General features: G+C 41.5%; 1 protein-coding gene across 3 annotated transcripts in view; it reads right to left on the reverse strand.

Moving 5' to 3' along the window:
* The window catches only part of CCDC148 (coiled-coil domain containing 148), a 47,243-nt gene that overhangs the window by 11,889 nt on the left and 7,444 nt on the right, over positions 1-27,910 (reverse strand). For 2 of the 3 annotated variants that reach the window (XM_010714073.4, XM_085228110.1), the window contains 10 exons: positions 22,548-22,622; positions 19,027-19,148; positions 18,104-18,207; positions 17,283-17,365; positions 16,957-17,120; positions 16,595-16,690; positions 16,331-16,512; positions 12,263-12,401; positions 9,984-10,190; positions 590-730 (listed from right to left, as the gene is read on the reverse strand). In XM_010714073.4, the coding sequence (XP_010712375.2) occupies positions 590-730; positions 9,984-10,190; positions 12,263-12,401; positions 16,331-16,512; positions 16,595-16,690; positions 16,957-17,120; positions 17,283-17,365; positions 18,104-18,207; positions 19,027-19,148; positions 22,548-22,578 (1,269 nt within the window). In that variant the 5' untranslated portion in view covers positions 22,579-22,622. Of the gene's footprint in view, positions 1-589; positions 731-9,983; positions 10,191-12,262; positions 12,402-16,330; positions 16,513-16,594; positions 16,691-16,956; positions 17,121-17,282; positions 17,366-18,103; positions 18,208-19,026; positions 19,149-22,547; positions 22,623-27,910 lie in introns of those variants that run through there. The other variant, XM_085228111.1, reaches the window with a different exon arrangement.

Consider the following 27,910-nt stretch of genomic DNA (forward strand, 5'->3'; position numbering starts at 1 on the left):
AAATACAGACGTGACAATTTGATTTTATAAACACACCATATTCCCTATTTCTGATTTCTATTAAGTTGAAGTTTGGATTTAAGTGGTAACCACACAAGTGCTCAGAATAATGTCCTGCAGACCTCCCGTGTCCTGAGCTGGTTAATAGCATCGCTGTGCTCCAGGTTCACTTTTAAGTCCTTGTGCTGCAAAGTGCAGAGCGCTGTCTTGCAGACAACATGCTGTAAAGCCCATTTGCTGCATTGCAGCATACTTAACTGCAGCACTGGAAGCTTTCATAGTCTTTGCCACACTGCTGAGAAGCACAGAACTGTAAGAGCCCAAAACCTCTGGTGCCTCAGCGCTGAGGTTTGGTGACGTCCAGGTAGTTCAAACACTGTTTTTTGTGAGACCCTCTTGTTAGGAACAGAATAACACAGATGCACAAGTAGAGGCAGGTTTAAGGCTAAAAGGGAAGGCACTGGGACGGGCTGCTGATCTCTGTACTAACACTAAATCTGTTACAGGAATACGGAGCAGCGAGATCAGCTGAAGCTTTTAACGGCAGTTGTAAATCATGAATGCAGAAATACTTAGAAGTTTCTCATACTTTTTCTTTCTCCTGAGCTCTGCGAATCATTTCCTGCTCTTTCTGTAGCCTTTCTTTCTCATCTTCCTTTTCTTTTCTTCTAGCAGCTACAGCAGCTTCCAGCTCAGCTGCCTCCTCCTGTTGTGCTCTCCATTGTAGGACCTGAGAGAAAGGATTGAAAAGACTGTTTAAACAGCTGTGCAGGAGAATTTGTGCAATGTTGTGATCCTGCTAAACTGACACTGGTAAGGAAACCCGTGTGATGCATTTTCAAACTGAAATTTGTAATCTGTCAGCAATCCGTAATCATTCAGGTAGCATTGTCTTTCTGCATATTAATTTATAATTCACAACTGACTTGTGTATTATGCAGTAAGAACACGTACAGAAAGATTAAGTAAAATTGCCAAAGGAACCCCAGTAACATCGGATCTTAAATCTTTCCAGCTCTCGGACTTTCAATAAGAGTTAAGTTTCTTAATGACCCCATCATTTCCTTTATAAAGGGATCTCCACTGCGGGCACTGTGGCACCCAGGGCAGTCTGGTGAAACGCTCCTGACAGACACTGCCAGTGCTCAGGAGTGGGAACGGAGAGCTGTTATTGATGGAGAGCTGCAGAACGCAGCTGATTGCATTGCAGCCATTCTCTAAAGCACGGACACAGCCGGGATTAAGCCGCTGTAGCCTGAGAAATGACAAAGGATTCTCTGAGCCTCTGTCATTAACTATCCCCACCCCAGCTCCACAGAAGTGCCCTACTTGCTCCTCGCAGTACCTGACCGTGAGTCAAGCAGGGAAAAGTGAAAACGATCACAAAAACAGCAAATCGGAAGAAGAGATGGAAATGAGGATTCAGCACAGGCATTAACACTGTGGGTGTAAAGTGGACGTGCAAACAGGAAGGGAACCGGGGAGCGAGCTCACAGAGCAGCCTCAGGACCAGAGAAGAACAACTGTACGAAGATCCGCCAGCAAGCAGAACAGCACACGGTGCCAGCCCAGGGCTGTGGGAGCACGGCCCGTAGCCGTGTGCCTGCTCGGCAGGCCCAGCTGTTGGGCCCGGCTGCCCGCGCTATGGCAGGCCGCGGGTGGGATGGATCCTGCTCAGCACCGAACCGCCGTGAGGCACCGCTGTGTGCTGCTGAACGAGCCGTGCCAACAGGCACTGACTGCTTCCCCTGCCCTGCACTGCCTTGCTCCCAGCAGGGAGCCCCGACTTCCCCCGGTGCTGTCACGAGCAGCTGGTCTGTTACGCGTGGCTTTCAATGGGATTAACGCTGTCTCCCAGCTGCTGGCTTGCCAGCTCTTTTGGCAATGGATTTCTGAAGTGTTAACAGACCTCCGTGTTCCCCAGAAGAATGAGCCTACAGCCATTCCTCTTCTGGCTTTCTATACTGCTGTGGGTACTTGCATTCTGATAGTAAGGCATTTCATTTGCCATCTTTAACGCATCTCACCGGCTGCACATTAGTTCTCTCCCATTCCTGTGCAAGGCCTTGTTTGGACACCCAGAGTCCTGGCGGCCCGTGTCCCTCAGTGAGCAGATCTCTGCAGGACAGACCCCCTGTGCTGATAGCACTTCTACTTTCTTCTCCGCAGCATCCCAATAGACCCAGGGCATCTTCGAGCTGATGTTCCATTGCACTGTTACTCTCCCAGAGCTCATACAACCTTTTCCAGCTTCAGCTCCATTCCCAAAGCTAAGAACTGCAGTGCAGGTGAGCGAGTCTTATACTTTTAAATGCAGAGGGCCAAGCTGTGCCAGCAAACAGCAACGGGGACTTGAGAGCGTGCTCACAAAATGGCAGTCAGCACAGCGACAGCTATCTTTTCTTTTATTTTGGCTATTCTTAAAAGGGATTTTGAGCTGGAATTCAGAATTGTATACTATGGAAAGAAAATGCTAAAACATTACTGCTGCATTCCTTAGCACAGACACTACTCTTTATAGATGATCTTTCTCCTCAGAATTTTGAAAACGTTCCCTTAGTAGAATCTCGTATCTTGGCTATATAAGTAAAAACAAGCAAACAAAAAAATAAGTAAATGAAAACCATTCACTACAATTTCTTTGGCAGAGGTAAAATTACCCTTTCACTCCTAAAAAGAAAAAAACCAAACATAAAACCCAGCCCTTTCAGCCTGCCAGAGCTTAAGCAGGAGTGTTAGAACACGAATGTGGAAGAACATCCGGAATGTGGAAGCCATTTCCACTTTATGTTCAAAACAGCAAAACAGACTGAAACAAAAACACGTTCATGAAGCTTTCACGTCTAACAACAAAACAAAGGAAGAATGAAATTTGTGAGACATGTTGCAGACCGGAGCTAAAATAAACTGCTGGGAAACTGACAGAAAATTTGAACTTCTGTAATAACAACACTACTTGAGATACTCTGAGAACTTAAATGAGCCAGAGTTAAAATATGTATCAAAAAATTGCTTTTTTAAGCTTGCATTTTCCTTATCCCTGCTTTGCATTCGCCTCAAGTTCATTGGAATAATGATAAATGCCAGCGTAAGTGGGGTCAAGATATGCTGCAGCTTCAGCCTCCTTTAAGTCTGAGAACCTCCTGATGCCTTACTGATCTCCTTCAGATATTAATTACCTACTTACCGGGATCTCTTTCATTTGTCTTATTTCAGCCATTAGTTAGCATTATTTCAGCCATTAGTTAACCCATTAAAAAGGTCTTACTAAATCTGCAGTTAACTGAAACTTCAGGGGAACTTCTGATTGTAAATATGTACTGAGATAGATAGAAGTGTCCCAACAGAGAGCCTGTCACCAAGGTAACTGATAAAGGAGAACCTGTGGCAATAAATCAGTATGTTGCATCTGATGCTAAAGATACCAAAACTAGTCTGAAAACATCTCAAGCTTCCTTACTTGTTCATTTTAGCTAGCAATTGTGTTCATGGCACGTATGTTACACCAGTTTCACGACAAGCCATAGTCTCTCCCTAGTTACATGCATGTATCTCTTCTCTTAGTGTCCTTTGATTCATGGCAGAGATCACTATCAGGGTGTGATCGAGATTTTCAGCAGGTTACATACAAATAAGTGAGCATAACAAAGCATCACATACAGGATTTCACTCATTTGACCGAACACAAAACATGCAAAAAGGTTTACCAGCCAAAACTGATGCACATCAGTAATAAATACAGTGCTTAGTGGGTATAATCTGCTTTCCACTTTCATCTCATCTACGTAGGATTTCCAAGTGTTTGAGTGCCTTGCAGAACAAGGAAGTAGATAGAACAGAATGAACAAAAGGAAGGAAGGAAATTTTCATTATATCATACTTCCCCACAACACCCATTTACTCTTTCCAGGAGGCAGCACATGAAATTAGGGTACACCATCCCTGCCCACTCCCACATTCATCCGATCAATGCCTTTCATTAAGGCAAAAGAAGAGTCACGTTCTTTAAAAAGTGATTTGCTATTGCAACAAAAAAGGAAAAACTGGCAAGAGCAGAAAGTGACTGTTGCAAAATATTTATGAATGGTGATTCAGTAGGTTGGCACTATGTCATGTCTGCCCCAAACAAACTGCTGAAGTCATTCAGGATAAAATGTTCTCAACTAAACTAAGCTAAATTAAAATGCTCTATTATGTAAGAGATTCCAAAAACTAGGCATTGAACAACTGAGTCTAACGTCAAAATGATTCAGTTTTTAAACCACATTTGAGCATGAAAGCCATCTTTCTGCTAGTTCTGGTCTCATGGTCTCACCTTATGTTATGGTCAGAATGCCTGCAAAGGGGAACTTCTCAGAAAGCACCACCCAAGGAAGAAGGCATAGGCCAGATTTCAAATCAGATTCCTGCTAGCAATGTCACAGCTTGCAAAATAAGGAGCTAGACTACCTTAACTCAGGACAAAAAAGAATCTGGTGCACTGCCTCTTGTAGAAATCAAACCTTTATCTGTATTTGATGCAGCCAACTGTATCCTGCACTGCACCGAAAGAAGTGTGGCTACCAGGTCAGGGGGGGCTGTGCCTCTCTTCTGAGTCCCCTGCAGTGCTCTGGGACCCCCAGCACGAGGACATGGACCTGCTGGAGTGGGTCCAGAGAAGGCCCTGGGATGCTCAGGGCTGGGACAGCTCTGCGTGGGGACAGGCTGAGGGAGTGGGGTTGTTTAGCCTGCAGAAGAAAAGGCTCCAGGGAGACATCATAGGAGCCTTCCAATACCTCAGGGGGCTCTTCACCAAGAGTGCATTGATAGGACAAGAGGTAACGGCTTTAAAGTAATAAAGGGTAGATTCAGGTTAGATTCTAGGAAGAAATTTCTTATTCAAAGGGTGGTGAGGCCGTGGCACTGCCCCGAGCTGAGGTGCCCCATCCCTGGAGGTGAGCCAGGCTGTGGATGGGTCCTGGGCAGCCTGAGCTGGGGGGCAGCCAGCCCACGGCAGGGGCGTTGGAACTGGATGGGTTTTATGGTCCTTTCTAAACCCATCACCGTGCAGTTCTGTGATTCACTTTGCAAACTACACTTTACTACGTATTTGTACAGCTCATAACTCTGTGGGAGCCCAATCCTATCTGGGAGCCTCTGGGTCCTGCTGCAAAATCAACAACAAGAAAGGGCAGGCGGAGAAATGGAATCTCTGTGGCATACACTGTAATATTTTGATGTTTACAAGTGACTACGGGACACTCAGTTTCCTTTTCTTTTCAAGAAAGACCACTATATTCATTGGGATTTTCCTCCAGAGGAGGACATGTCTTCAGATACAGATCTGAAGAAGAAAAACAACCCTTAGCAGTATTTCTGATGATCGACTAAGGCAATAATCTGGGACCGCAGAATGCACCAAAAAATTAATGTGTACTTCACTGCATTCTTTCCTTCTCAGGAGTGCAAAAACTTAACAGGAGAACTTACTGTGTCAGCAGTAAATGCTTTGTTTAATAATTAAAAAAAAAAAAGATGGTTAAACTAATATTAAACATTACACTGAAAATTGGATCCCCTATTGTCTGTTTCACAAAGAAACTTGCATCTTAGCAGTGCAAGCATTGCCAACGTTAAGTTTGGAAAGTTTTTAATTACAACTGGCATTTCAAGCATGTTTCACAGTCCTTGCGCTATTAGAGGAGCTCTTGCCAAGCGAATTATTAAATTGCTGTGCTGAACAGAATGCATACATATCTATTTTCAGTTCATTATTACAACGTCCTATATTGCAATAATGTAAAGTACACTGCAAACTACTTGAAGTCTGAATAGTAATAATGTATTTACCATGCACTTAATATTACAGATATATCTCTTTTAATGACAGACACATTTCTGAGGAGATTTTCCTTAGGAATTCCCATTAAATTAACTAAGCTAATGTTACACCATATACAGTGTTTCCTGTTAAGACACACTGGCATTCATTAGAAGCAGATATTGAAGTTGCCTGGGTGATAACAACAAACTTGGCCCCACGATCCTTCAAGCAGCTGAATTACTTAGCTAGACAAACAGGAACAGAGGACAACTACTCGCATTCAGGGGGCTGGGATGGAGCAGCTCAAACTAAATCTAGCCTTTGTAAACTGGGCTGCTGCAAAGCAAAAACTCAGAATGGCTGGGAGGAGAAGTGTCACAGGATGACTGCACACAGCTCCAGAGCTGATGCGGCACAGATAAAGCAAGCAGCTAGAATTCAAATTCTAAGCAAGGATTTCCAATAATCTTCACTGCTGTGACAAAGTCGGTACTTTAAATCATAACAAAAAATGGGAAAAAAGGGAAATTTTTCCATTTCCGTACCCTGAGAGTTCATTCTTTCAACCTTATAAAATCACCCAAACCAGCAACACATTTTCAGAATCTCCTAGAGCTGTATCAGTCTCTGGAACATTTGTATGCAGCTTTCCTTTCAAAGAGCACATCATCTCCTGGGGCTGATCAGTAAAAGTGAGAAGTTACTTACAGCAACAGTGGTCAGTGATGTCAACAGGCATGTGGACAACAAAACGCCGTGATACTGACAGATGGTGGGCTGAAATCTCCAGTAGCTTTCACCTCTAGCCAAACCTGTTCCCTCTTCTCCTCCAGAGTGGGAGTTCTTTCACCTTCCATTCAGTAGAGCAACCTCCAGACTCCACAGGGCCTCGTATGACAGCCCAGGCAAGTGGGACAAGCTGCTTTCAACTGACTTACACAAGGCCTTTGAAAAATCCTTTACTAGAGCATTTGGTAATAACTCAGAAATAATACATTTGCAAGTTTGTTTTTCTAATCACAGAGAGAATTTCTCTTCTGACGTTAACAACAAAAGTTCACACCCCTAGCAGATTTTGCCTGGTACCCTTGAGCAGCCTGTGCTCCACAGGCTTCTCTCTGCAAAGTCTGCAAGAAATAAAAGAGAAAATCAAAACTACTGGCACTAGCATTAATTTTGCCCCATAAAAGTCCATATCTGCCACTAGAAAAGATCTAATTTAAAAAACAGAACGTGAATAAAAGTAATTCTTCATAATTAATAGAATCATAGATGCTTTCTTCAGCTATAAAAATGCTTATGGCAGAAAGAGGGATATGCAAGCATAATCCTGCAACAAAAATGTGTTTTCAAATCTGTATGCTGACTTTTATAGTGCGAATTCTAATTACAATCATAAGGCCTGAGCAAACTGGAAAGGCAGTTAAAACTAATTTGCTTCCCAGTGGCATAGAGCAGGGTGTCCACTGCTGTGGCTCATCTGGTAACTCAATAGTTACACTGAGCAGATCACTTGCAATCCCTGTGCACTGCCTTTAATAACTATCAGACATAAAACGTGTTGTGTGCAACTAACAACAGGAATAAATCACTGGAAGTAGAAAGAACATGTGGTTATAAATTACTCTGTAAATAATTCATGGAACAAGCAAAAAGTGAAGCCTGAACTTCTGTTTCTCTCAGATTAGTATTTCCTCAAACCCTCTGAAGTGAAATGCAAAGATCCGGATAACTCAATAACCATCTGTTTATTTACATTCACATCCTGCTAATGACTTTTTCTTAATTAGAAAAAAGAACAATTATTTCTTCATTTGTAGTTCAAGAATATCTGCTTTCTACATACTACAGATTGTTTTATGAACTCCTTCTATAGTGTGTATATGGAACAAGGGTGAAGCTAACTGCTTCTCTCCTTTATAAATTGGCCTCACAGTAACATCACCAAAACTAGGAGGTGCAAACTGCACCAGGAGGTAGGAAAAAACATTTGAGCTACTAAGCCCTTAAATCTCAGATAAAACATTACATAATGTATTGCAAGAAGATTGCAACAGAAAGGTTGAGAGTCAGAAATAACATAATTAACTGAAAAATACTGGAGGCACATGGAAAAGAGGGGAAAAAAGAAAAGCACGGAAAGCAGGCAGAGACAAACTCTGCATATGCTTCAAGCTTAAAACATACAGACTTGATCTGACCCCAAAGCTGTGCAATTTGTCAGTGTTTTACTAACCTCAAGCTAAAAAATCTAGGTTGATTAGCTCTGGATTGAAAACATGCTCAGAGTCAGAGCTGGCTCATCTTTGGTGAGATTCTATGGAGAATCTATGTGGGTATGGAGAAGTGCTATAATGTCCTACAGCTCTCTGGTTTATCACATACTTCCTGAATGAACACTTGTATTTAAAAACCAGCTTATTGCTGATAGATACTTCCCCGTATCTACCATTCCTAGGAAGTGAACTGGGCACATCAATGGCCATTGCTCCATCCTTCTGAGAAAGAGAACTCTGAAGTCACAGAATCACAGAACAACGGAACATTCCGAGTTGGAAGGGACCACAGGGATAGTTACCAGTTAATGGCAAAAAAGATTAGAACAATCCTACACCTGGTTTTCAGCTCTACAGTCCTTCCTTTGCAGAGACAAATTCATTTTTAATCTCATCTTAACGATGCTCATCAGGATGAATTTTCCTCTATGCATATTTAACTCGCAGAGTTACCTCTTAGTTACCAGCAGCCTCTTGCTGTGGCACCCCTTCCTTAGCTGCACACTTCACACCACAAAGAGAAGCCAGCTGAAGGAACTGCCACTCGGTAACGTGTGATGCATATAGCCTCAAATCCAGACAAAACACACGGATACGTTCAGAATGATTTCCCTCAGAAAAGCTTGCCCAATTTCTCCTTCCATCCTGCAGCCCCTTCAGCTGCAGGTCACAGTGATGTTCTTCTTCAGCGGAAACGCTGCACTGTTTTGATTCCTTTCTTCTGGGAAAGAGGAGAATTGTTTTTGATCAGACTTTCACCCTCTTCTATTTTTTAAAACAAAGTCACCTTTGAAAGCAACTTTTGAGAAGCGTAGCACTAATAGGTTTAAGTTTCAAACAGTTCCAGGTTACGGAAACGGGAGGTCAGAACCTAAGGACTTGGAGGCAATGTTCGATGCATCAGGGAAAATCTTAAGCTACGTGGAGGTAACATAACACTTTGTTACTTTCTGAGGAGGAAAAAGACGACTGGCTCATAAAATGCAAAATGCTGGAATAGAAGCCCTTCCAGCCCCATAGTCTTTCTCACCTCTTCACACAGCAAATCACCTTTCAGAACACTGTGAAACCTCTGTTTCACAACAGGGGCAAAAGTGATGGAGCCAATTTTTAAGAATTCTTTCTATAACCTGAAAAGTGAGTAGAAGGGAAGGCAGATACTTGTTATTTCCCTGAAAACCAACCAGTGTTCATTTAAAAGACTGGTGATAGTGATGCTTCAGAAGAGTCTAGTGTTGAGAGCAATTATGACATTGTTCCTCAAAGTGCGTGAGGTTTAACTAAAACACAAATATTTTGTGGCTTGCCAGGGTTAAAAACAAACAGAGTATGGTGCCAGACCTCCACGCCTGGCGGCTTGCTTGCAGCCTCTCATATTCTGAACAGCAGAACAGATCTTGTTCTTCCAGCTCAGAAACAGTAGCTCATCAGACTCCGAGATGGTGCTAAAAATCCACCAAAACAAATGTGATTGCAGTTTATGCAGAGATTATACCCACAGCACGAAACTCATAGTAAGGCCTAAACTGAACTAGATGATCAAATTCTTAATCAATAAAAGACAAACTAATTTCAAGAGCTGGTAGAAGGAACATGATGCTAACAAGGATCCCTATGGGTAACGAAATGGAGAATCTTCAAAACCATTTTCAAGTCAAGCCTCACAAACACACTGACTGTACCAACAGACTGTGGTTCACCCTCTTTTCTGTTTTCGTTTGTTGTTTCCTTTTTTTTTTTTAAATTGGCCAAAGTGATTCAATAACACTGGTGAAAACAGGATGGTTATCTTAGTTTTTTTTCATCTAAAACCAGTAACTTTTAGAACAGTTTTTGCTTATATTCATTTTGAATTTGGCAGTAAAAACCAAGCTTGCATGAGGTATATTTATAACAGACCCTACCTTGGCTTTCAGCTCAGCACAGATCTCCTGTTGCTTTTGTCTGTTGCTGGCTGATTCTGCTTCTGCCTCCCGAGCAGCAGAGGCTTCAGCAACAGCCATCACCGCCTTCAGGAAGAATGCTTTCCTCGCTTGAGTCCAATTTAATATCAAGACTCTGCGTTGACTCTTAAAGAAATTGTAATGTTCCCAAGCTTTCTCATAAGTAACCTAAAAAAAAAGTAATGCATTTCAGACAAGCTTGAAAACTAAAATCAATAAAATATTTTGCAAATCTTGAATATCATTGGCATAATGACTGTATCTCCAATATCCCCACGGAATCCACAATCTAGAGCCTGAAAGCATTCTAGCTAGGTCTGCAGCAGCCTTCCAACACTGGCAGGCCATCCTAGCACTGCCATCCTTCCTGTTGTCTGCTCCACCACACAGCACTTCAGTATTCTGATATCCCATTGTTCCTTTCTGAACAGTACTTTTGGAATACAAATAAACAAAATGCTTTCTTGTCATAGAATACATAAAATGCAAGTAGGTCCTTTCAATACATCATCAGAAATACCAAGGGCTTTTAGTTAGATGAGGCTCTTCATAGCAAATTATGACCTCCTATACAGAAGCAGAACACCATGCAAAGCAGTTGCATCAATGCAGTACAGATGAGAATTAGCTTCACTTTTTCTTTCCCAACAGGACACTTACAAACAGATTTTTAGCTTGCCAAGCAGCATACTGCCATTAATAATACACAGTTTTTCATCTTAAGTACTCCTTTGATTTTAAGCAGTGAGGTTCCAGAGAACAGTCTGTCTTCATACCATTAACAGAAGCAGTAATGGGTGAGGCTGCATGGACTGTGGCATTAGAAACTTGGACCTGTCTTACATGCCCCAAAAATAGGAACTACAAGGATGAACATTCTAGAGATGGCCTTCTGCTCACAAGCTTCTGGAAGCCCATCCTTGATGCCGCCTTCCAGGCTTTTAGCAGAAGAGAAGGGGATGCTGACTCAGCTGGTGCCTAGCTCGCAGGTTTCCCATTGGCTTGCAGCTGGTTGGAGATTAAATGGTATCACTCCCTCTGGAGCTCTTCTCTGCACAGCTGTTTGTATGGTCACCACATCAGAGGTTCACACTGCCATCGCTGCTGCCTCAAACTGAGGTGAGCCTTGCTGGCAAGCAGCTAAACTACACTGAGAAACTCCTGTACAAGAAAGGAGATCAGCAGGTTGCTCATCAAAAAGCAGGTCACTCCGATGACCTGCTACTGAATCAAGCACTCAGTGCTTGTCCAGTGACCCACTCTTCTTCAGAGGGAAGGAAGAAGAGAAGGTTCTAAGTTTTGTTAATTAAACTAATGTAATAAACGTTCTAAGAATAGATTCTTAGTACTGTTCTAACATTTCTGTATCTGTCATGATAATATAAACACTGCATTCAATACAGAACTATGGTTTTTAAATTTTAAATGCCCTCCCAAAGAATTAGAGAGGCCCACTAATAATGGCTATGGTGAAAAATACACAAGCATTGTACGAAGCACATCATTATTTAGCCCAGTTATCACATGCAAAAGGTCCAAAGTCCACAAGAACTTTACTGTTGGTGAAAGTATGCCATAAATCTGTATCACTTCACTGTCACTGCTTTGTTGTAGGCACTCCTCAAATACAAGAAAGTAGATGGTCTAAAAATATATGCAGAGGTAAAAAAAGACTCCAGCTTTCCCTACGACATCCTGAAGTATTCAAGACTTGAACTGGGTTTCTCTATTACCCGCTATGTGCTTATTCACTGTGGAGTGTAAAAGGAGTCAGCAATCAATTTGAAACGCATTATGAATATAAAAATAGCCTCTCCCTGAGAGCAGGAGATATCTTCGCTCTTCCTGCTATATACGCACCACAAGCCAATTAAAATAACTATTCCTAGACAGTGTGACAATGCTATACGTCCTCATAAAAAATAAAAATAACAAGCTGAGTAGTGTGACATAGCTATAAAATGGTACAGCAAAGCAACGCTAGCAAACTAATTTTGTGAACTTGGCAGTGAGGGTTTGTGGAACCATAACATCCCCACAGTGCATATTTTGAAGCCGCGATCAAGAAGTGAACAGCTTTCAAGTCCGTGGATCTTACAGACAGGGACATCTCCTCTTCATCGTGCAGAATAAAATCAATAATTAAGAACATACGAAATAAAAACCTTTGCTAGATGTTTTTAATGCAAATCCTCCCTGGAAGCTTTCTGTAAGAATGTATATATTTGAGCTATACTAACCAGTTCATGCCTAGACTTGTGAGGAAGACATCTCTGCAGCATATCAAGGTACAAAGTCCTTCTTTGCTGGAGATCACTCGGGTACTGACTGGTGACAGTCTGAAAAACCCACCGATCTTCTTCCTTCCAGTCAGCGTTCCTACAGAAATTCAAAACAATTGGTCCCGATGTCATTTAAGATTTTGAAAGGAGGAGTCTGGTTCTAGGAGGATTTTTTGTTTGTTTCCATAAGAAACCTAACCCTTCATTGGGCTCCTTAGCAATTCTGAACCTGTAAACTCAATGTTGGTTCAAAGCTGGAGATTTAGACTTACTTCAGTGACTCAAAACCAACCCAGATTGCTTTTGTAATGCAAGCACTTACTGCACTGTCATCTGAGTGAATTCTTCTTTTTCTAACCTGACTTTTTATTGGGAATGACATTGTGTTTCTCAAGTTATGTTAGCAGTCACACAACATGAAACAAACAGCATGAAAAAGGAAAAAACAATTAGTCACCACTACTGAGCACTAATTAAATTATCAAAATGGATGGAATGATAATACCAGTACGCAGCTAGATGAGGAATTAGTTAAACACAAGCTTCTAACAGCCACAGAATCACCATCGAGGCAAAACTGTGCCCAGCCAGGCCTGCCCTGCTGCCCAGTGCCTCTGCTACTGCCCACGGGATGCATCACACACCTCCGTCTGAGCTCTAAGGCAAGGGCCACGTCTGCAGATACCGGTTTAGGACTAAGAATACTGAAGTAATAACATGGATTTGGACACCGATTAATATTAAAATTAATGGAATTGTATAAAATTAATGAAATTGTAGACAGAGTAATCTTTCCCTCAACAATTTTACCTGAGATAGACCTATGTTTCTCTTACTCTCATTTTCTTTTAACTTCTAATAAACTGTGTGGAATACCTGACAAACTATTTCCAAGACACAGCTGTTTAATTTTAGATCCAGCACCATGAACAGAAACGGAGGTGGTTTCAAAATGGGAGAGAGAGAAGATCCAGCTCCTGTAAGAAGTTTATTTTCAATGTCTGACAGCTACTGTGCAAGCTGGAGACAACATAAAACAGGACATAACTTCAGTATAGCAGACATTGTCTAGCAATGAAAGTGCTTCCTTACGGGCTACTCCTTAATTTATCATGGAAGACAATGAATGCAGATTGCTGAGCGTATGGTGCTTTCATTTTCTAGGAACAAAGAAGAAATAGTGCCCCAGAGAGTAAAAGGAATTAGGGAATCAAAAAGGGAATGGCTGCAGTACTGTCCTGTAACTGCAAGGCTGGGCTGCAGGTCTCCAAGTCAAGAGCTCCTGAGCTGTGACAGAGGAGGCAATGAAAGATGTGCTATTCCTGCAGCCTCAATGAAAGCTGTCTTGCAACTGATCCTCAGAAATGAGTGCTTTAAACACCACCCCCCTCTGCTTTTCTCTAGACAGTGTTTTCAATGAAATCAGATCAGTTACTAATTTTAGAATCTGTGTCATAATTTGGTATTTTGAGGTATAGGCGTTCTGAAGAGTAACTTTAATGAACAAATTAATTATTCTTTGCTATGACTTAAACCTCTTTGACTGCAACTGCTCCCGTGGAGGCTTAACTGACTACATTTCTTAAGATAACACAGCATTCGTTCCAAACACGCAGGTTGATGAACATCTAGAGGTCTTTTGCCTACAGTGAAGCACATCCCGACCAGCAGACACTGCACTGCCCACCTGAGAGCAGGGATCAGCACAAACCCTGCGCTCAGAAGGCCGGCCTGCTGCCCCCCATCTGCAGGGCACAGGGGTGTGCGAGGCCTTGCGCCCACATTTGCCTCAGCTCTCTCACCTCCCTAAGGATCCCCCTGGCTGTCCACTGCTGTGATGGCAGCTAACGATGGGTGCTGTGCTGCTCAGGAGCAAGGCCAGCTAACGATGGGTGCTGTGCCGCTTGGGAACAAGACGGAGAAATTGGGGGTTGTGGAAGAAGACCCAGGGAGCTAACAGCTGGAGCCACACGTGGGTTATTGGAAGCAGGGAAACACAGGCTGCAGAAGTCTTGGTTTGTCAGCTGTGAAGAGATTTGGTCAGCTGTATACAGACAAATAGCTAAAGGAAACATGATCCAGCCTGGTGTATTTGCAACCGTTACATGCACAGAGAATTTGAAAATATCTTGCTTCAATAAATGCAAACTTCTGCAAAATTACATAAAACAAGACCTCATCTAAATGAAATCTGACATCACTCTTTACATCACTATTTAAGGTAGTATGCTTCTTCAGCACCAGGATATTCGCAAACATTTACAAGGCTGATGGCACAACCCAATTTTTAAACATCCTTCTTGCTTTTCTTCTGTGTATAACTCTGCTACCAGAAAACATTTCAATCTTGATTCTGTTCCAGAACTGAAACAGGGAGGTTGTCTGACATTCAGCAAGCCTGGGGCAGCTGCTTCCTTTGAAACAAACTTACCCAGGGTTAATCCCTGGCTTTACACTTTTAAAGAACACAAAAGGACTGGGAAGGGAAGCTGCCCTATAATCCCCACATATCCTTTGCAATAGCTGGGACAACATAAACTTGATGCACTGACGTGTTGTGGAATCTGCAGATAGGCTGCAACAGTGATTCTGTGTTCTATGATATGATCAGTGCCACCAAGTGTGATGTTAACTCCCCCGGCCATCAGTTATGTCGTTGCTGATTGTTCCACCAGAAACATCCCATTAACGGGCCTTGAAAGAGGAACCACATTTACTCAGCGTAGTCGTAATATCCCCTTCATTGAAGGGATGTTGCTGAGGATATGAATATGAATGTGATGAGGTGCTGAATATGTGGTACTAAACCCAGCTTTCAGCTATTTAAATAATTGAGATATCCTTGGAAAATGTGGCAAAAATATAGTTGTACTTAGAGAATCATCAGCTGTAACACATCAGTTCCAAGTCCACAATTTATGGGACAATTTAGAAGTTGGATTTTTCCCAAAAACAAAATTTGTGTTTCAGCAGAAATAAAGGAAGTGAATTTAGACTGATCAAACATCATCATCCTATATTATGCTTGAAAAAAAATTCTTCAGTTTCTAAAAGCAATAAACACTGAAACTGCTATAAATTTGCCACCTGCTGCTTTATAAATGCTATAAAAACTGGAAAGATCAAGACAACTTTTAATAAGTATCACGTTATAACACCTAGGACTGTATAGTAGTAAAAGACTGGTTTCAGATAACAGAAGGAGAAGGCCCTACAAAATATCCAGGCAGTTTATATAAAAGATATGTAGATAACATCACTTTCTAGGGGATGAACATCTTACACCTGTTTGATCATTCCCAAACTAATTTATCAGCAGTGGCAGGATGTTTAAGTGCTGCACCGCGAGAGCATGTAGGAAAAGGGGGAGCTTAGACCAAGTTTGTGATTGTTTTACCAATAAAACACAGGGTTTTTTCTGCTCTCTCCAGTTTATTCTTCCCAGGCTCCAAATAATTCCTCTGGCCTTCCCACTCTCCACCTTCTTAAAACCCGACATCATTTTCATCTGGGGGAATATCAGTAAAGAACAAAAAGAAGCCACGGCTGGTACAACAGCTGCAACTCAATACACTCTCCTGGACTCAAGTTAGCAGGATCAGGAAAGCTGATCTTTGCTCCCATTAACATATTATATTTCTAGGTTACATATTACATTTCTAGTTACATTTCCAGATCATTATGAATATTTGTGTTCTTTCTACTAACTTTTTCATTTACAGAAAAACCTCTCCTTCTTTAAACTATTCTTTATCTATATATATTCTTACATTTATTTATGATGATAATTAGTGCAGTGATCCAAAATTCTTTAAAAGACAAGACCTATTCATCAACTTTATAGACAAAGGCATTTAAGATCTGTGCAAAAAGCTGCTGACTTTAGCCCAAGAGATCTGGGCAGTGAGTCAACTGTTCTCTGCACCGAGTAAAATAGTAAAGGAAACTGCAGAACCTGTAAATTGCAAAATACATTAAAGTTGATGTTATCCTCTGCAAAAGAAACCCAGAAACAGATATCATTACCTATATATGACGTTTAGCTGTTGATCAATCTCTTGCAGCTTAGACCAGTATTCATTAGCAAGCTTACGGTATTCATTGATAACAAAGCTCCTCAAGTCTGGATAAGGGAACTTCAAAGACAGTAGATCTGAAGGAACTTCATGGAAAAGTCCATTTTTCTCTTCAAAACCATGCACTATGGCCTGTGATGAAAAATGCTACTCAGCACACTGCATTATATTTTTTCTGCAACATCGTTAACTACCTTTAGAAGGAAAAGCTTACTTCTATTTTGTAGTCTCGAAGCTCTCTTTCCAAAGCCAGACTTTCAAGGTTGAGAAATTCCAAAATTGTTTTCCGTTGTTTCTTCACAGATTCGATCTATTTCATGAAATACATTACTGTTATTTCTTTGTATTGTTAGAATGTGAAATTTCTGATTTAGAAACAAGAACTTGATGTCCAGTTGAACTCTGCTGTGCTCTTACGGGTTTCAGTGAAACAGGTTTGCACTCTGGCAAGCGCAGAACTTACTGAATACTTACTAAATAGTCTGAAAGTCAGCTTTAGCCTCAAAACATTACATACAAAAGAAATGCTAAGTAGCCCATGATCAGAAATCGGACAAGGAATGTTAAAATGCCAACCTGCTGTAACTTCTCAGCTAGACCAAATTTGTTTTTCAGAGATGAGTCTTCTGTGAGGTAATGCTGCATTTCAGACAGCCAGAACTTCAAATTCTCTCTTAGTTGCCAGACGGGAGCCACAGTATCAGTCTGGTAAGCATCCCGCTCCTGTGACAATTCATGCTCTATGTGCAAATGAAACATAAAGCTTTCTAAAACACAAAGTATTATGCAGCACCGTGCTTCCTAAACCAATAACTGTCATGACAGGTATTTAAAAACTCAACAAGCAATTAAGATAATTTTGACTGTAATAAATAGTCAAGAAATGAGTTGAAAATTCTTACCCAAGTCCCATATATCCAAAAAAAAGTCATACTTATGAATTCCTTCATCAAGAAGAGCCTGTATTTCTGCTTCTGCTTTTTCCCTGCAAAATGTGAATGAGTTTGACAGAAGACCTGATTGATTTCTTAGTTATCAAGTTTGCAAGCATGATAAACCTCTGACATTTCATTCATTAAATAAAAAGGACTCTCCACATGCGAGGTACTAAGGGCAGGAGTTTGATGTGAGAGAGATGGAAGCCACCCTTCCTTCAGCAAAACATGCTGTAAGGGATCTGCTACATAGCACGCAAGCTGGTGGACCTGAGACAGCAAAGCTGTGGTTTGGGCAGCAAATCACAGTTCCTTCTGAGAAAAGAACTGCATCAGGATACCAGAAGTATTCTTTCCAAAAATTCTGGGATAATATACATCATTCAAAAGGCAAGAAAACAGCTTCTGCAGCCTGTTGCCTCTTGTTCTGTCACTGCCCAGCATGGAAGAAAGCCCAGCCCCACCCACTCGATTCTCACACTTCAGAAATTCACAAACAGCGACCAGAACCCCTCTCTCTTTTCTGTTCCCCAGGCTGAAAAGCCCCAGCTCTCTCGGCGTTCACTTTTGCAGGGACCTGTGCACATGTAGAACATCCACCTCGCTCTGCCCATTTTCAATCTGTTCTCTTTGCACCTGCAGACCCCTTTCAATGGCAGTCACAACTCTTTTGCCTGCACAAAGATTTATCTTCTCCTCCTGATGGCCCTCCCATCCCATGTCCCGCACAAGAATCTCTGCTGTCTGATGTATTTATTTAACAATGAATAAGATTCCCCAGGTCCTACCTGCTCTCACTAAGTCTTTTATACTCTCGCCACCACACTCGGCGGTGCTGTTTCAGTAGCATTTGCTCTTTGTTAATTTTTGAAATTTGCTCCATTTTTTTGATCTGCAAGGTGATTAAAAGGGCGTCAGTATTTTTGGTATGTTCAATATCTTCATCAAAGTTCTTCATATTGAAACTGAATTACAGAACAGAAAGCCTAACAGCTCTTTACAAAGCTGTTTTCTAAAGAACAAGGGGTAATTAATTTCCACAAAAATTTTTATTCCACTTCAAGTTGCAATTAAAATGAAAAATGAAAGAAGTGTAATCCATTTTCTTCTTCTTTTCTTTCATATTCCTATTTCCCAGAGGATAAAGAGGGTGGGTTAGTAAGGGAAAGAAACTTTCTTACAGGTGGGAAGAAGGTGAAAGAATGAAAGCATATCTCTAAGGAAAAATTATTTTAAAAATTGGTTACTGAAAAAGGGTGCTTTTCTAAATCTGTCCAATTAAAGATGCTCTGAATTTATCTGCAGATTTCACGAAGGCATTGCTTCGACTTCATGGAGAACAGGAAGGCGTGCTTTCAGAGAGATGGAGTTACTTCTTAAACTAGAGGAAAATCCATCATGGATGAAGCAGCAGCCAGACGTTCTGGCTAATCAGCAGTGAGGAAAGAAGGAACAGAAGAATGCCCAGCAGACGTTTGCTCCTCTCCCGCTACTTCTCTTCTTGCTTCCCACCACCTCCACCTCTGTACCACCCAACCCCAGCACTCCCCTGCCAGCTGCTTCAAGTGGCAAAACCCCCCTGTTTGCAGGGGATGCCCCAATTCACCCAACCCCCCTACCCTCCTATTCGCTGTCAGATTCCATGCAGGCAGTGAAAAGAAATACGATCATTTTATTAAGAACATGATAATACAAATTAGAAAATACATACCTTTAATTGAATTTTTGTGGATGCCATTTTTTCTGTTGCAGTGAGTTCACATAGACGTTTGTAGTCAATGGGTTTATACTTCTGACTGCAAAGAGCGTTTCTCATAGGATTCACCAGATTTTCTAGTTATCACATAAAACATTTACAACCATGTCAAATTCTCAAGAAATATTTTAAGTATGAGCCATAAAATGAAAGCGTTATGCATGGAAATTAGAGACAGTACAATAAAAGCATTAGAAGTTTTCATAACAGAGATTTGTAGGTGCTGAATAAGAATCTGATATAAACATAAGCTGACAGAAACAATAAGAAAAATTAACCATTTGTCTTTTCATAAATAGTTTAGTAAAAGCAGTTATTTTTTTCTACGTGAACTAAAAGAATAATTCACTTCAAATTGAGTTTACTGGACTTTCAGTAACTTCTAACAGAACTACTTAAGCTTCAATATAAGCATAATTATTACAGCAACAGGAATACCACCTCAACATTTATTGTCTTGCATGAATTGATTAATAGGAATTTTTTTTTTCTAAAAGAAAAGCTCTATAAATCAATACTTGAATGTAAACCGAATCAGTCTCAGATACACTTCTCATCGAATCTCAGCCACAAGAACAGCAAAACTTTTCTACAGAACTTCCTTGAAGAAGAACAAGGAAAGCATTCCACTTAGCTCACACTGGTGTGGTTCAGAATGCCCACTTTCTGCTATATGCCTATCATCAGTATTTGAAAGGTTGTCTCAGTACTTAAAGTCTGTTGTCCAAAAACCCAGAGGAAGCAGCTGAGCTGAAGAAGCATTTGACAAAGCTTAACCAAGCTGGTCTTTCACCACACAGTGAAGCTAACTCACACTTCTCCCTTCAAGAGATCTCACAGAGGGAAAATTTCTTCCATTTTATCCTTCCTGTAATCTTTGTTTGAACAACTCTTCTCCCCTGGTTTTTAGTCCTCTACGAAGCATTGTTCATCTACTGTCTTTTGTTCCCCTAGATCCAGATTTGAAATCCTCTTCTCCAAGTTAGCAAGATTCTACATGAACACTTTTTCCTTGCTTTTGAGATTGGTTACAACTTTGTCCATCAGCGATTGTGTAGACTAGACATTAGGAAGAAATTCTTCACTGTGAGGGTGATGAGACACAGAACAGGCTGCCCAGTGAGGCTGTGGATGTTCCCTCCCTGAAGGGCTCAAGGCCAGGCTGGATGGGGCTGTGAGCAGCCTGGTCTGGAGGGAGGTGTCCCTGCCTGTAGCAGGGGGCTGGAACGAGATGATCTCAAAGGTCCTTCCAACCCAAACCATTCTACGATTCTATGATTCTGTGTACCATCATTATGCATTCAAAGAAGGAAAATTTTAGCAGACAAACCCTTTGAACAAGCACACACTCAGTTCTTCCTCTTAAGCCTGTTAATTCTTCACTACTGCTCCTGAACCTTTAAATCACTGCCAGTCTGCAGTCATTTCAAGTAGCAGCACTGGTGTCCACTCTCAGAAGCAGCAGGACACAGCGAGAGCCTCAGGGCATTTCCATAACGTAGGTAATTCAGGCTCCTTGCAGGCATTTCACTGGGAGATAAGCCAGGTTTGCAATTTCATCCTGTCATGCTCATCAGAAACGAATCAGTAACTGCTACTGTTATCAATAACTGATACTAACTACTCACAGAAGTCATTAAATACAGCTCTGTGCTTCTTCTCTGGTGTGGCATAAATCTCATGATCTCAGAAATACACAGTAGTGTGATCTGCCTTCCAGCATTCCTGATCCTCACTTAATTCCAGGATAGCCTACTATGGTGCAGGTGAGTGTCAGAACAAAGCTGGGACAGTCACCTTCCAGAAGAAATAGCAACCTGCCTCTCTCCCTGCAGTGCCTGCTACAGCTGCTGCTGTTCTCATGCCACTGCTGACTTTCACCTTCTGCTGACAGTGTCACCTTCTGATCAGGAATCAGAAGTTATTCTGAAGTCATTTCACTGCATGAAGCTCTCACGCCAGTTGTTCTGAATTGTGGTACGGATACCCAGGATGAGGAACCCACCTGCGTATCTCACTCAAAATTGCAATAGCCTACCAGTATTCTTCGGCCTACAACAGCACCGCCATTCTCCTTAAGCCGCTCGATGAAATTACAGCTTGGTGTCCCTGTTTGACAGCTGCCATTTACCATCAGCTTTTGAAACCCTGCTTTCTATATGCCAGCTTTATTCCTCAGTGAGGTGTATCAAGGATAAGGGTGTGATCAAGCAAACATCTCATCTTTTTCGTTCTCCTTCTTTCTCACAATATTAAATGAGTGAGAAGAGTAGACAGCAAAAAGAATGGAAGAATAGGAAGAAAAATGTAAAAGGACATACTGATGACGAGGAAGCAACAGAGCTCAGTGCAGAAAGTGAGGAAAGGAGAAAGAGTCACCCCACTGGAGGAACAGAAAAGAAACTGGAATGTTATTAAAAAAAAAAAAAGCACTAGGAGAGCCACTGCTTGTTTTTTACTCTGACCACGGAGAAATGCATCAGAGAAACACACAAAGGTTACACTTGGTGGTGCTCCTTCACATCTGCAAGAATCAGAAGGGATGGAAGACAGGTCCAATTCCCAAATCTCTCACCCCACGTCATTCACTTTTGCCTTTGCTTTTGATATGTTTTTTGCTTTGCCTTGTACATCTGAACCTTATGAATCTCCACTCGTAATCTTTACCAGCTTCTTTTACTGAGGACCTTACTCTTTGAGGATATTTCTGAAGGCAATGAAATCTATTCATGTACAATTAACTCCAAAATGAGGTTGCTAGCCTATCAGAGGAAAACTTTACATTTAATATGTAGTGTGTTGGATGTGCCTTCCGTCTTACAAATGTAAAGATTCCTTTATGTACCTAATATGTACATATACATCCAAAATACATACATATGTATCCACATTAGTAAAAAATACTAAGCTAACATTTTTTCACAATTTTCTGTAATAAATATCAGCTAAACCTGAGATACAATTTTAATAGTGAACAAAAATACCTCAACATTTGCCCAGGTACTGTAAGGCTTCAGCACGCAGACCTTCAGTAATTTCATGTGTAAGCTGGGAATTTTCATAGAATCATAGAATGAGGTTTTCCTTCCCATTTTTTTGGGGTATCTTTAATAGTGAAACTTGCCATTAAGTATCACTATAAACTTTTTTTCCCATTCATCAGTAAGCACGCCGTGACTCGAAGCAGTATTTCTAACAGTCAGCACTGCAGAAGGACCCCATATAAAATCCTAAGACAAGTCCTGAAAGCTATTTCATGACCCTTTTCCAAGCCTCTCTGAAGGATTCTCATTTGCTACATGCCCTACAGAAAATCTGACAAAATGACCCCACAGCTCTTTGTGGAAACATATTTTGCATTAAAAATCAAAATACTATAGGAGCTTCCATACGTCACAATTAATCACATATTGCATAAACTGTTCTATTTTTACTTGTGACAAAGCAATTGAATTTATACTCGACAGTGTACATACCAACATCACTAATCCTCTGAGCTGCAGACATTGTTCTGTGGTCTGATTCACTCCTTTTTATGTGTTGTTTAACACCTGTTGAGAAACAAACATGTCTTGAGAACACCAGCACTGAGGATGCCAAAAATAGTCATACAATAACACACATTGATTTCCAAGAAGAGAGGACACGTCAGAGTGAAATGCGTAATTAGAAATTACACAAGTTCATCTTCCATTTTAAGAAAGATTTCACTTTTTTTGCTATTGTTCAAAAAATCTCTCATATTGTTTAGGGAGCAGCTGAGAAATGGAAACCAAACTATTATTCACTTGATGGATCTGTGACACTGTTACCAAGTAGATCAGTCATCCTTTCCTTTATGCTTTTTGAAATGTATCTGTCCTACTGGCCCGAATGGAAGATTGCTCTTTGAGCTGCTCTTTGATTTTTAGAGATGAAGCCTGAAAGGCCTCTCTTTTTTTGTATTTACACACTGTAGTTTATATCTAGATCTCTTTATACCCCTTCAAGAGTCTCTGCATTAACACCTGGCAATCCAACCCGGCTGTTTCAGTAATACTGGCTTAATTCCTAATGAGCAAAGAGGACAGAAAATGCACATCAAGGATCTGCAGCACGCTGGGATCAGCCTCGCATTTACACTGCAGTCATAGCATCACCAAAGGCTTCCGAGGCCATCTAGTCCAACCGTAAACAATAACATCTACAATGCAGTTAAAAAACAAACCAACTTTGATGTCCCAAAAGCGTATTTCCGCTTCAATGAGGCCCTATCACAGGTTTTGCACGTGAAGAAAACATGCATGCAAAGCTAGAGATGGGGTGTTTCAGCAGATCTGGATGAACGGCCGAACCGCAGCAGAAGGGAAAGGCTGCATTCAGCCAGCCTGCCCCAAACCCTCCCCCTCACTCCCAGCTTCACCTCCCCATCGCTTCCTAGACACAAATTCCACCTAACGTGGTGCAGCTTTGGCACCTGCCTGCTCCTGCAGCAAGTAGCAACACAGTAAACAGCAGACCAGCAAAGTCTGTTCATCTGTATTTTGTGGAGTTATTTTTCTGCTGTTCTAGCAAGTCGAACCAGCTTATCCACACAAATTCCAAGGATGGCCCAATGCATAGAGAGAAAGGCAGAGAAGAGCAGCAGCAGCAATTGAAAGGAAATGACTCTGACAGAGAGCTATTAATTTCAGTCTACACAAACTGTGCGACTGCAACCAAGGATACTTAGTACTGTATGTTCCCGTGAGCTATATTTCTTCCTGACAGCATTCTGCATTGCAGAATCATCAAAAACAGCTTAAGTGTAAAAACCTGACCGAGATGGACAAGTTTCATTGAATGAAGTACTATTATTGCTGCAAAAAAACAGCAAATGCAGTTGAAACTACAGCCACAACTGCACACAGTCATTCCTGTGTCTCCAAGCCACTGTTTGATATTCATACTGTATGTTTAGGTAACGATGAAAGTTAGAAAGCAAAGAAAAATCATGGCTATCAGGTTCTGTACAAAGAATATTGGAAGATGGCAAGTGGAAAATAGCGAACGCTCACTGATGGCATGGCATTTCCCAGTGCTTCTCAATGCATATCCTTCTATGTTATTTAAATGAAGGAAACCCTCCCTTGCACTGAACCAAAATCAACAAAGTCTAAACGTCATCGATCTTCACCCAAGAGCAACCACATGTTAACAAGAAAGGAACCTTTCCAAATTTGTTCTGGAAGAAATTGGCAGTATCTGTCAGTCAGAAGCTACTCTGAAGGCCAACATCTGATCACAGAGGCTGAAATTGAAGAAGAAAATATGATAATACATTTGGGAGTTTGTTCCTATTATGAAACATTAATGTTTATTTTACAACCTAGTAGTCCCTTGCAAACAAATTCACAGTGCTATCCCAAAGTCTGCACACTCCTCAAGGGAAGAAGATAGAAAAGAATTAGCATATTCATTTTGTTGATCCCATTTTCTCTCCTTAAAGCAATCGCTTGGGTTTAACCTGTAACCACGTAACAAGGCCAAATTCATCCAGCCAAAGGAGTAATGCTGCCCAGAAGAAGCTGCTTTGTTAGGCCTGTTTGTGATGGTCATATTTTCTGGGCGGAACAACCTGTTTCTGCATAATTCTCTATCTGCACATATACTTCAGTTGGAATTGATTTTTTTTAATCAAATCCATTCTATATGTAAGTTCTCTACAGTACAGAATGAGAGTTACACCCTTACTTAGTATGTCAAGACACACAAAGTTGAAATGTCTCTTCTTTCCCCTCTAAAACAAAATACATTTTTCTGCTGCTTCTTAAAAAGGTCAGCTATGCACAGAGTAGTCTTTACTTCTTGGAAGAATCAGCAGAAATACAACAGGGACAAGAAATACTTAATCACAAGCTATCACAACCCCAGCCTCATTCAGGAGACGCTCAGCAGTGGCTCAGTATTACTGTCACCTACAGACATTGCTCCTGACACGACAGCATGGTAGAAGTGCCCCCAAGTCTCTTCCAATAGCACCAGACACATGCTGCATCGGTTGAGGCCAAGAAAAGAAGGGCAAGAGCCAACCGAGTGATTCTACATGGTTGTGACCACTGTCTGCGGAGCCACCGAGCTCTGCCCAGCAGCAGCGCTATTTCAGACCGTGGCAATTTCTCTTTGGGATCTGCACGCTGTGGTCAATATTTACACAGTAGTTTTCGTCTCCCTTGCCAGAGATATCAGCAAGGATACCATGTCCAGAGATTATGCAGAGATTCTGCAAGCAGAAATGCATTTATTCTCCATTGGACACGGCACAGACTGCACGTGCCTTGTGGAACTATTCTGACTTCTCAGACTTGTACCAGCCCAGCATAACGTATCCACAAAGGAAAACACGGCACGGGTTAGTTCTAACTGCAGAGTGAGATGTCAGAGTTCCCTACAAAGTCCTAGTCAAACTGAAAGATCTGTAACAAAGCAGGATGGCTTTTCTTTGCTCTCGCTATTCTTGGCACCCCGATTTCCCATGCTTATGTTAGAGGGAGCTCAGTACCTCCCAGGGTTCTCCAGCTGGGCTGTTTTCACAGGGTTCTGAGAAGCACTGAGCAGCCAGCAGAGCTGCACAGCTGTACCTGTGTGTGCAGCAGCGACCCGGCACAGGCAGGGCATCCCAGCACTGCGAGCCCCAGGGAATCCCTGCCGAGTGAGTGAGCTCTGCAGCTTCAGAGAGCAGAAAGCTCACTTCCATTTTTGTGCTTACAAGCGTAAGCCATGGACAGTGATATGTAGCAGAAATATCATCTACTTCCTCTTGCATTTCCACTCCAGTTCACAAAAGGCAGTGCAAGAATTCAAGGGATACTAATTGCATTTCAGTACACGTGACAGTGTCCTCAAGCACTCTCCTCCCTTCGCTTTTGAAGAGACCATTACAATTTTTTCAGTTCATAACCTTAAAAAAGTAGTTCCCACTGTGATCCTGCTTCACTAAATTCTATGACCTGTTAGCGCTTCTCCTAGCTGTGGAGTCTGCATGTAAAGGGGAACAGGGCTGGGTATATTCTCATCATAATGATAATCTCACCAAGACTGAATTTATGACAAATATATTTAATAACAGTGGGTTAATTCTTGGAGCACTCACTCAAGGCCTACTCTGCAGCCTTGTCTAAGTTGCAAGTGAAATTCATAGCAAACACTACAGCTTATTATCTAGAATTTGTGTTTCATGGTGAAAATGACTGATTTTAAAGTTTTGCAGCTGCTTGAGCAGAGATAATGAGCTAGATCTAGCAAGAAATCTATTCCTGATATCTTGTCTGCCTCCTTTTTTTTTCATATATTTGTTTTTGAACCGCTCGGGTTCTACCGCTCGGCTGAGTGCCCACAGTGCCCACGGTGCCCCGTACGGCTCTGACCAGCAGCTCGGCCGTGTCGTGCTCTGCTCACTGATCCTGGCCCGTACCTACACAGCTGTTAATGCTTTCCCAGACAGCATCTGTGTCAGGCGAGTGTCCTTCCAGGAGATGCTGGGTGACAGCCAGCCAGTAACTAGAAAACGTAGCAAAGAGAATTACATACGCACTGCAAGTTACATTTATTTCTGCTGTAATGCTGATGTTTTTAAAACCTCTTCAATGCTATGAAAGTCCGTCTAAGCCTCGATTCAGGCTTTGTTCTAACTTCAATACAGCCCCCAGGTTGGAAGCTTCGATGCATCTTAGAAACAGAAAGTACAAAAGAAGAAAGAGGCATTGAACAGAAGCCATCGCTACATAGAAAACTGTTCCCCAAGCCTGCTAAATCAGCCATGTCTACAAGCGGCCGTGACTAAACCTTTTAGTAACAGTGAGAAGCACAGGGCACGCCACTCGTCCTTTTCTGCTCCTGCAGATAAAGTCAGTGCTTCACTGTGGCTCAGAACTCTCCAAAGTAATACGAATATGTCTTTTTAAAAGAAGGATTATGCCTCCAATTTCACTAAACATTTAAGAGCGTTCTTATCTTAATGTAAATGCTTGTGCTTCAAGTACATGACTTAAGCATATTCTTAAATGGGAATGCCAAACATGAAGGCAAGATCCTGTTCCCTTTCATTTAAATAGAAATTAAACTCCACAAGTGTTAGTCAGCACTTTTGCAGCAAGCCAAGCCTGCACCGTTGGCCAATGAGGCCATCATACGTCGCAGCTCCTGGCGCTTCTTACTCAGCGAAGGTCCCAATCCCACAAGCATGAGACTTCACAAAGAACTGAACTGCTAACTTTAAAGGAGTCGGGATCTCACTGCCTCCATTCAACACATCGTTTGCATACAAAAGTCTTTGCAGATTCAGGTGATGCCATCATTTTTCCTTCTCAGTTAAAGTGATGCTAATTGACAGAAGATAAAATTATTGTGGGGCTGGCATTTAGTGGTCTGGACACGGTATTTAAAATTAAACTTTTAAGCAGGTTTTACATCAGATGTATTATAAATGTAAAATCAATAATATGAAGCCGTATCAACTCTACACAAAAGACAATTTAACAGCAGAACCGCTGACAGTTTGATAGGTGCACAGATTTTGGGGACACAAGGGTTTCTTAATTTTGCAACAGCAGGTGTTGGCAGTTCAAGTAAATCACTACTGACGTACACAGTTAAAAATAAAAACCAGAAATGAACCACTGACTCCATTGAAAAATGTTAGGAATAAATAGCAGCTCTGATTACAGGAGCAGGACAGATGTTTCCTGACAAACTCAGGAGAAAACAAACAAACATTCAAGTCCCTCCGTTTCAGTGCTCTCACTTTCTAATGTCTAGACATCTCTTAAAATCTAGGGGGAAAAAAGCCCCAAACCTCTCACTAAATATTAGAAGGAAATAT

Source organism: Meleagris gallopavo, chromosome 7 (assembly GCF_905368555.1).
Source record: "Meleagris gallopavo chromosome 7, MGAL_WU_HG_1.1, whole genome shotgun sequence".
NCBI classification, from domain to species: Eukaryota; Metazoa; Chordata; class Aves; order Galliformes; family Phasianidae; genus Meleagris; species Meleagris gallopavo.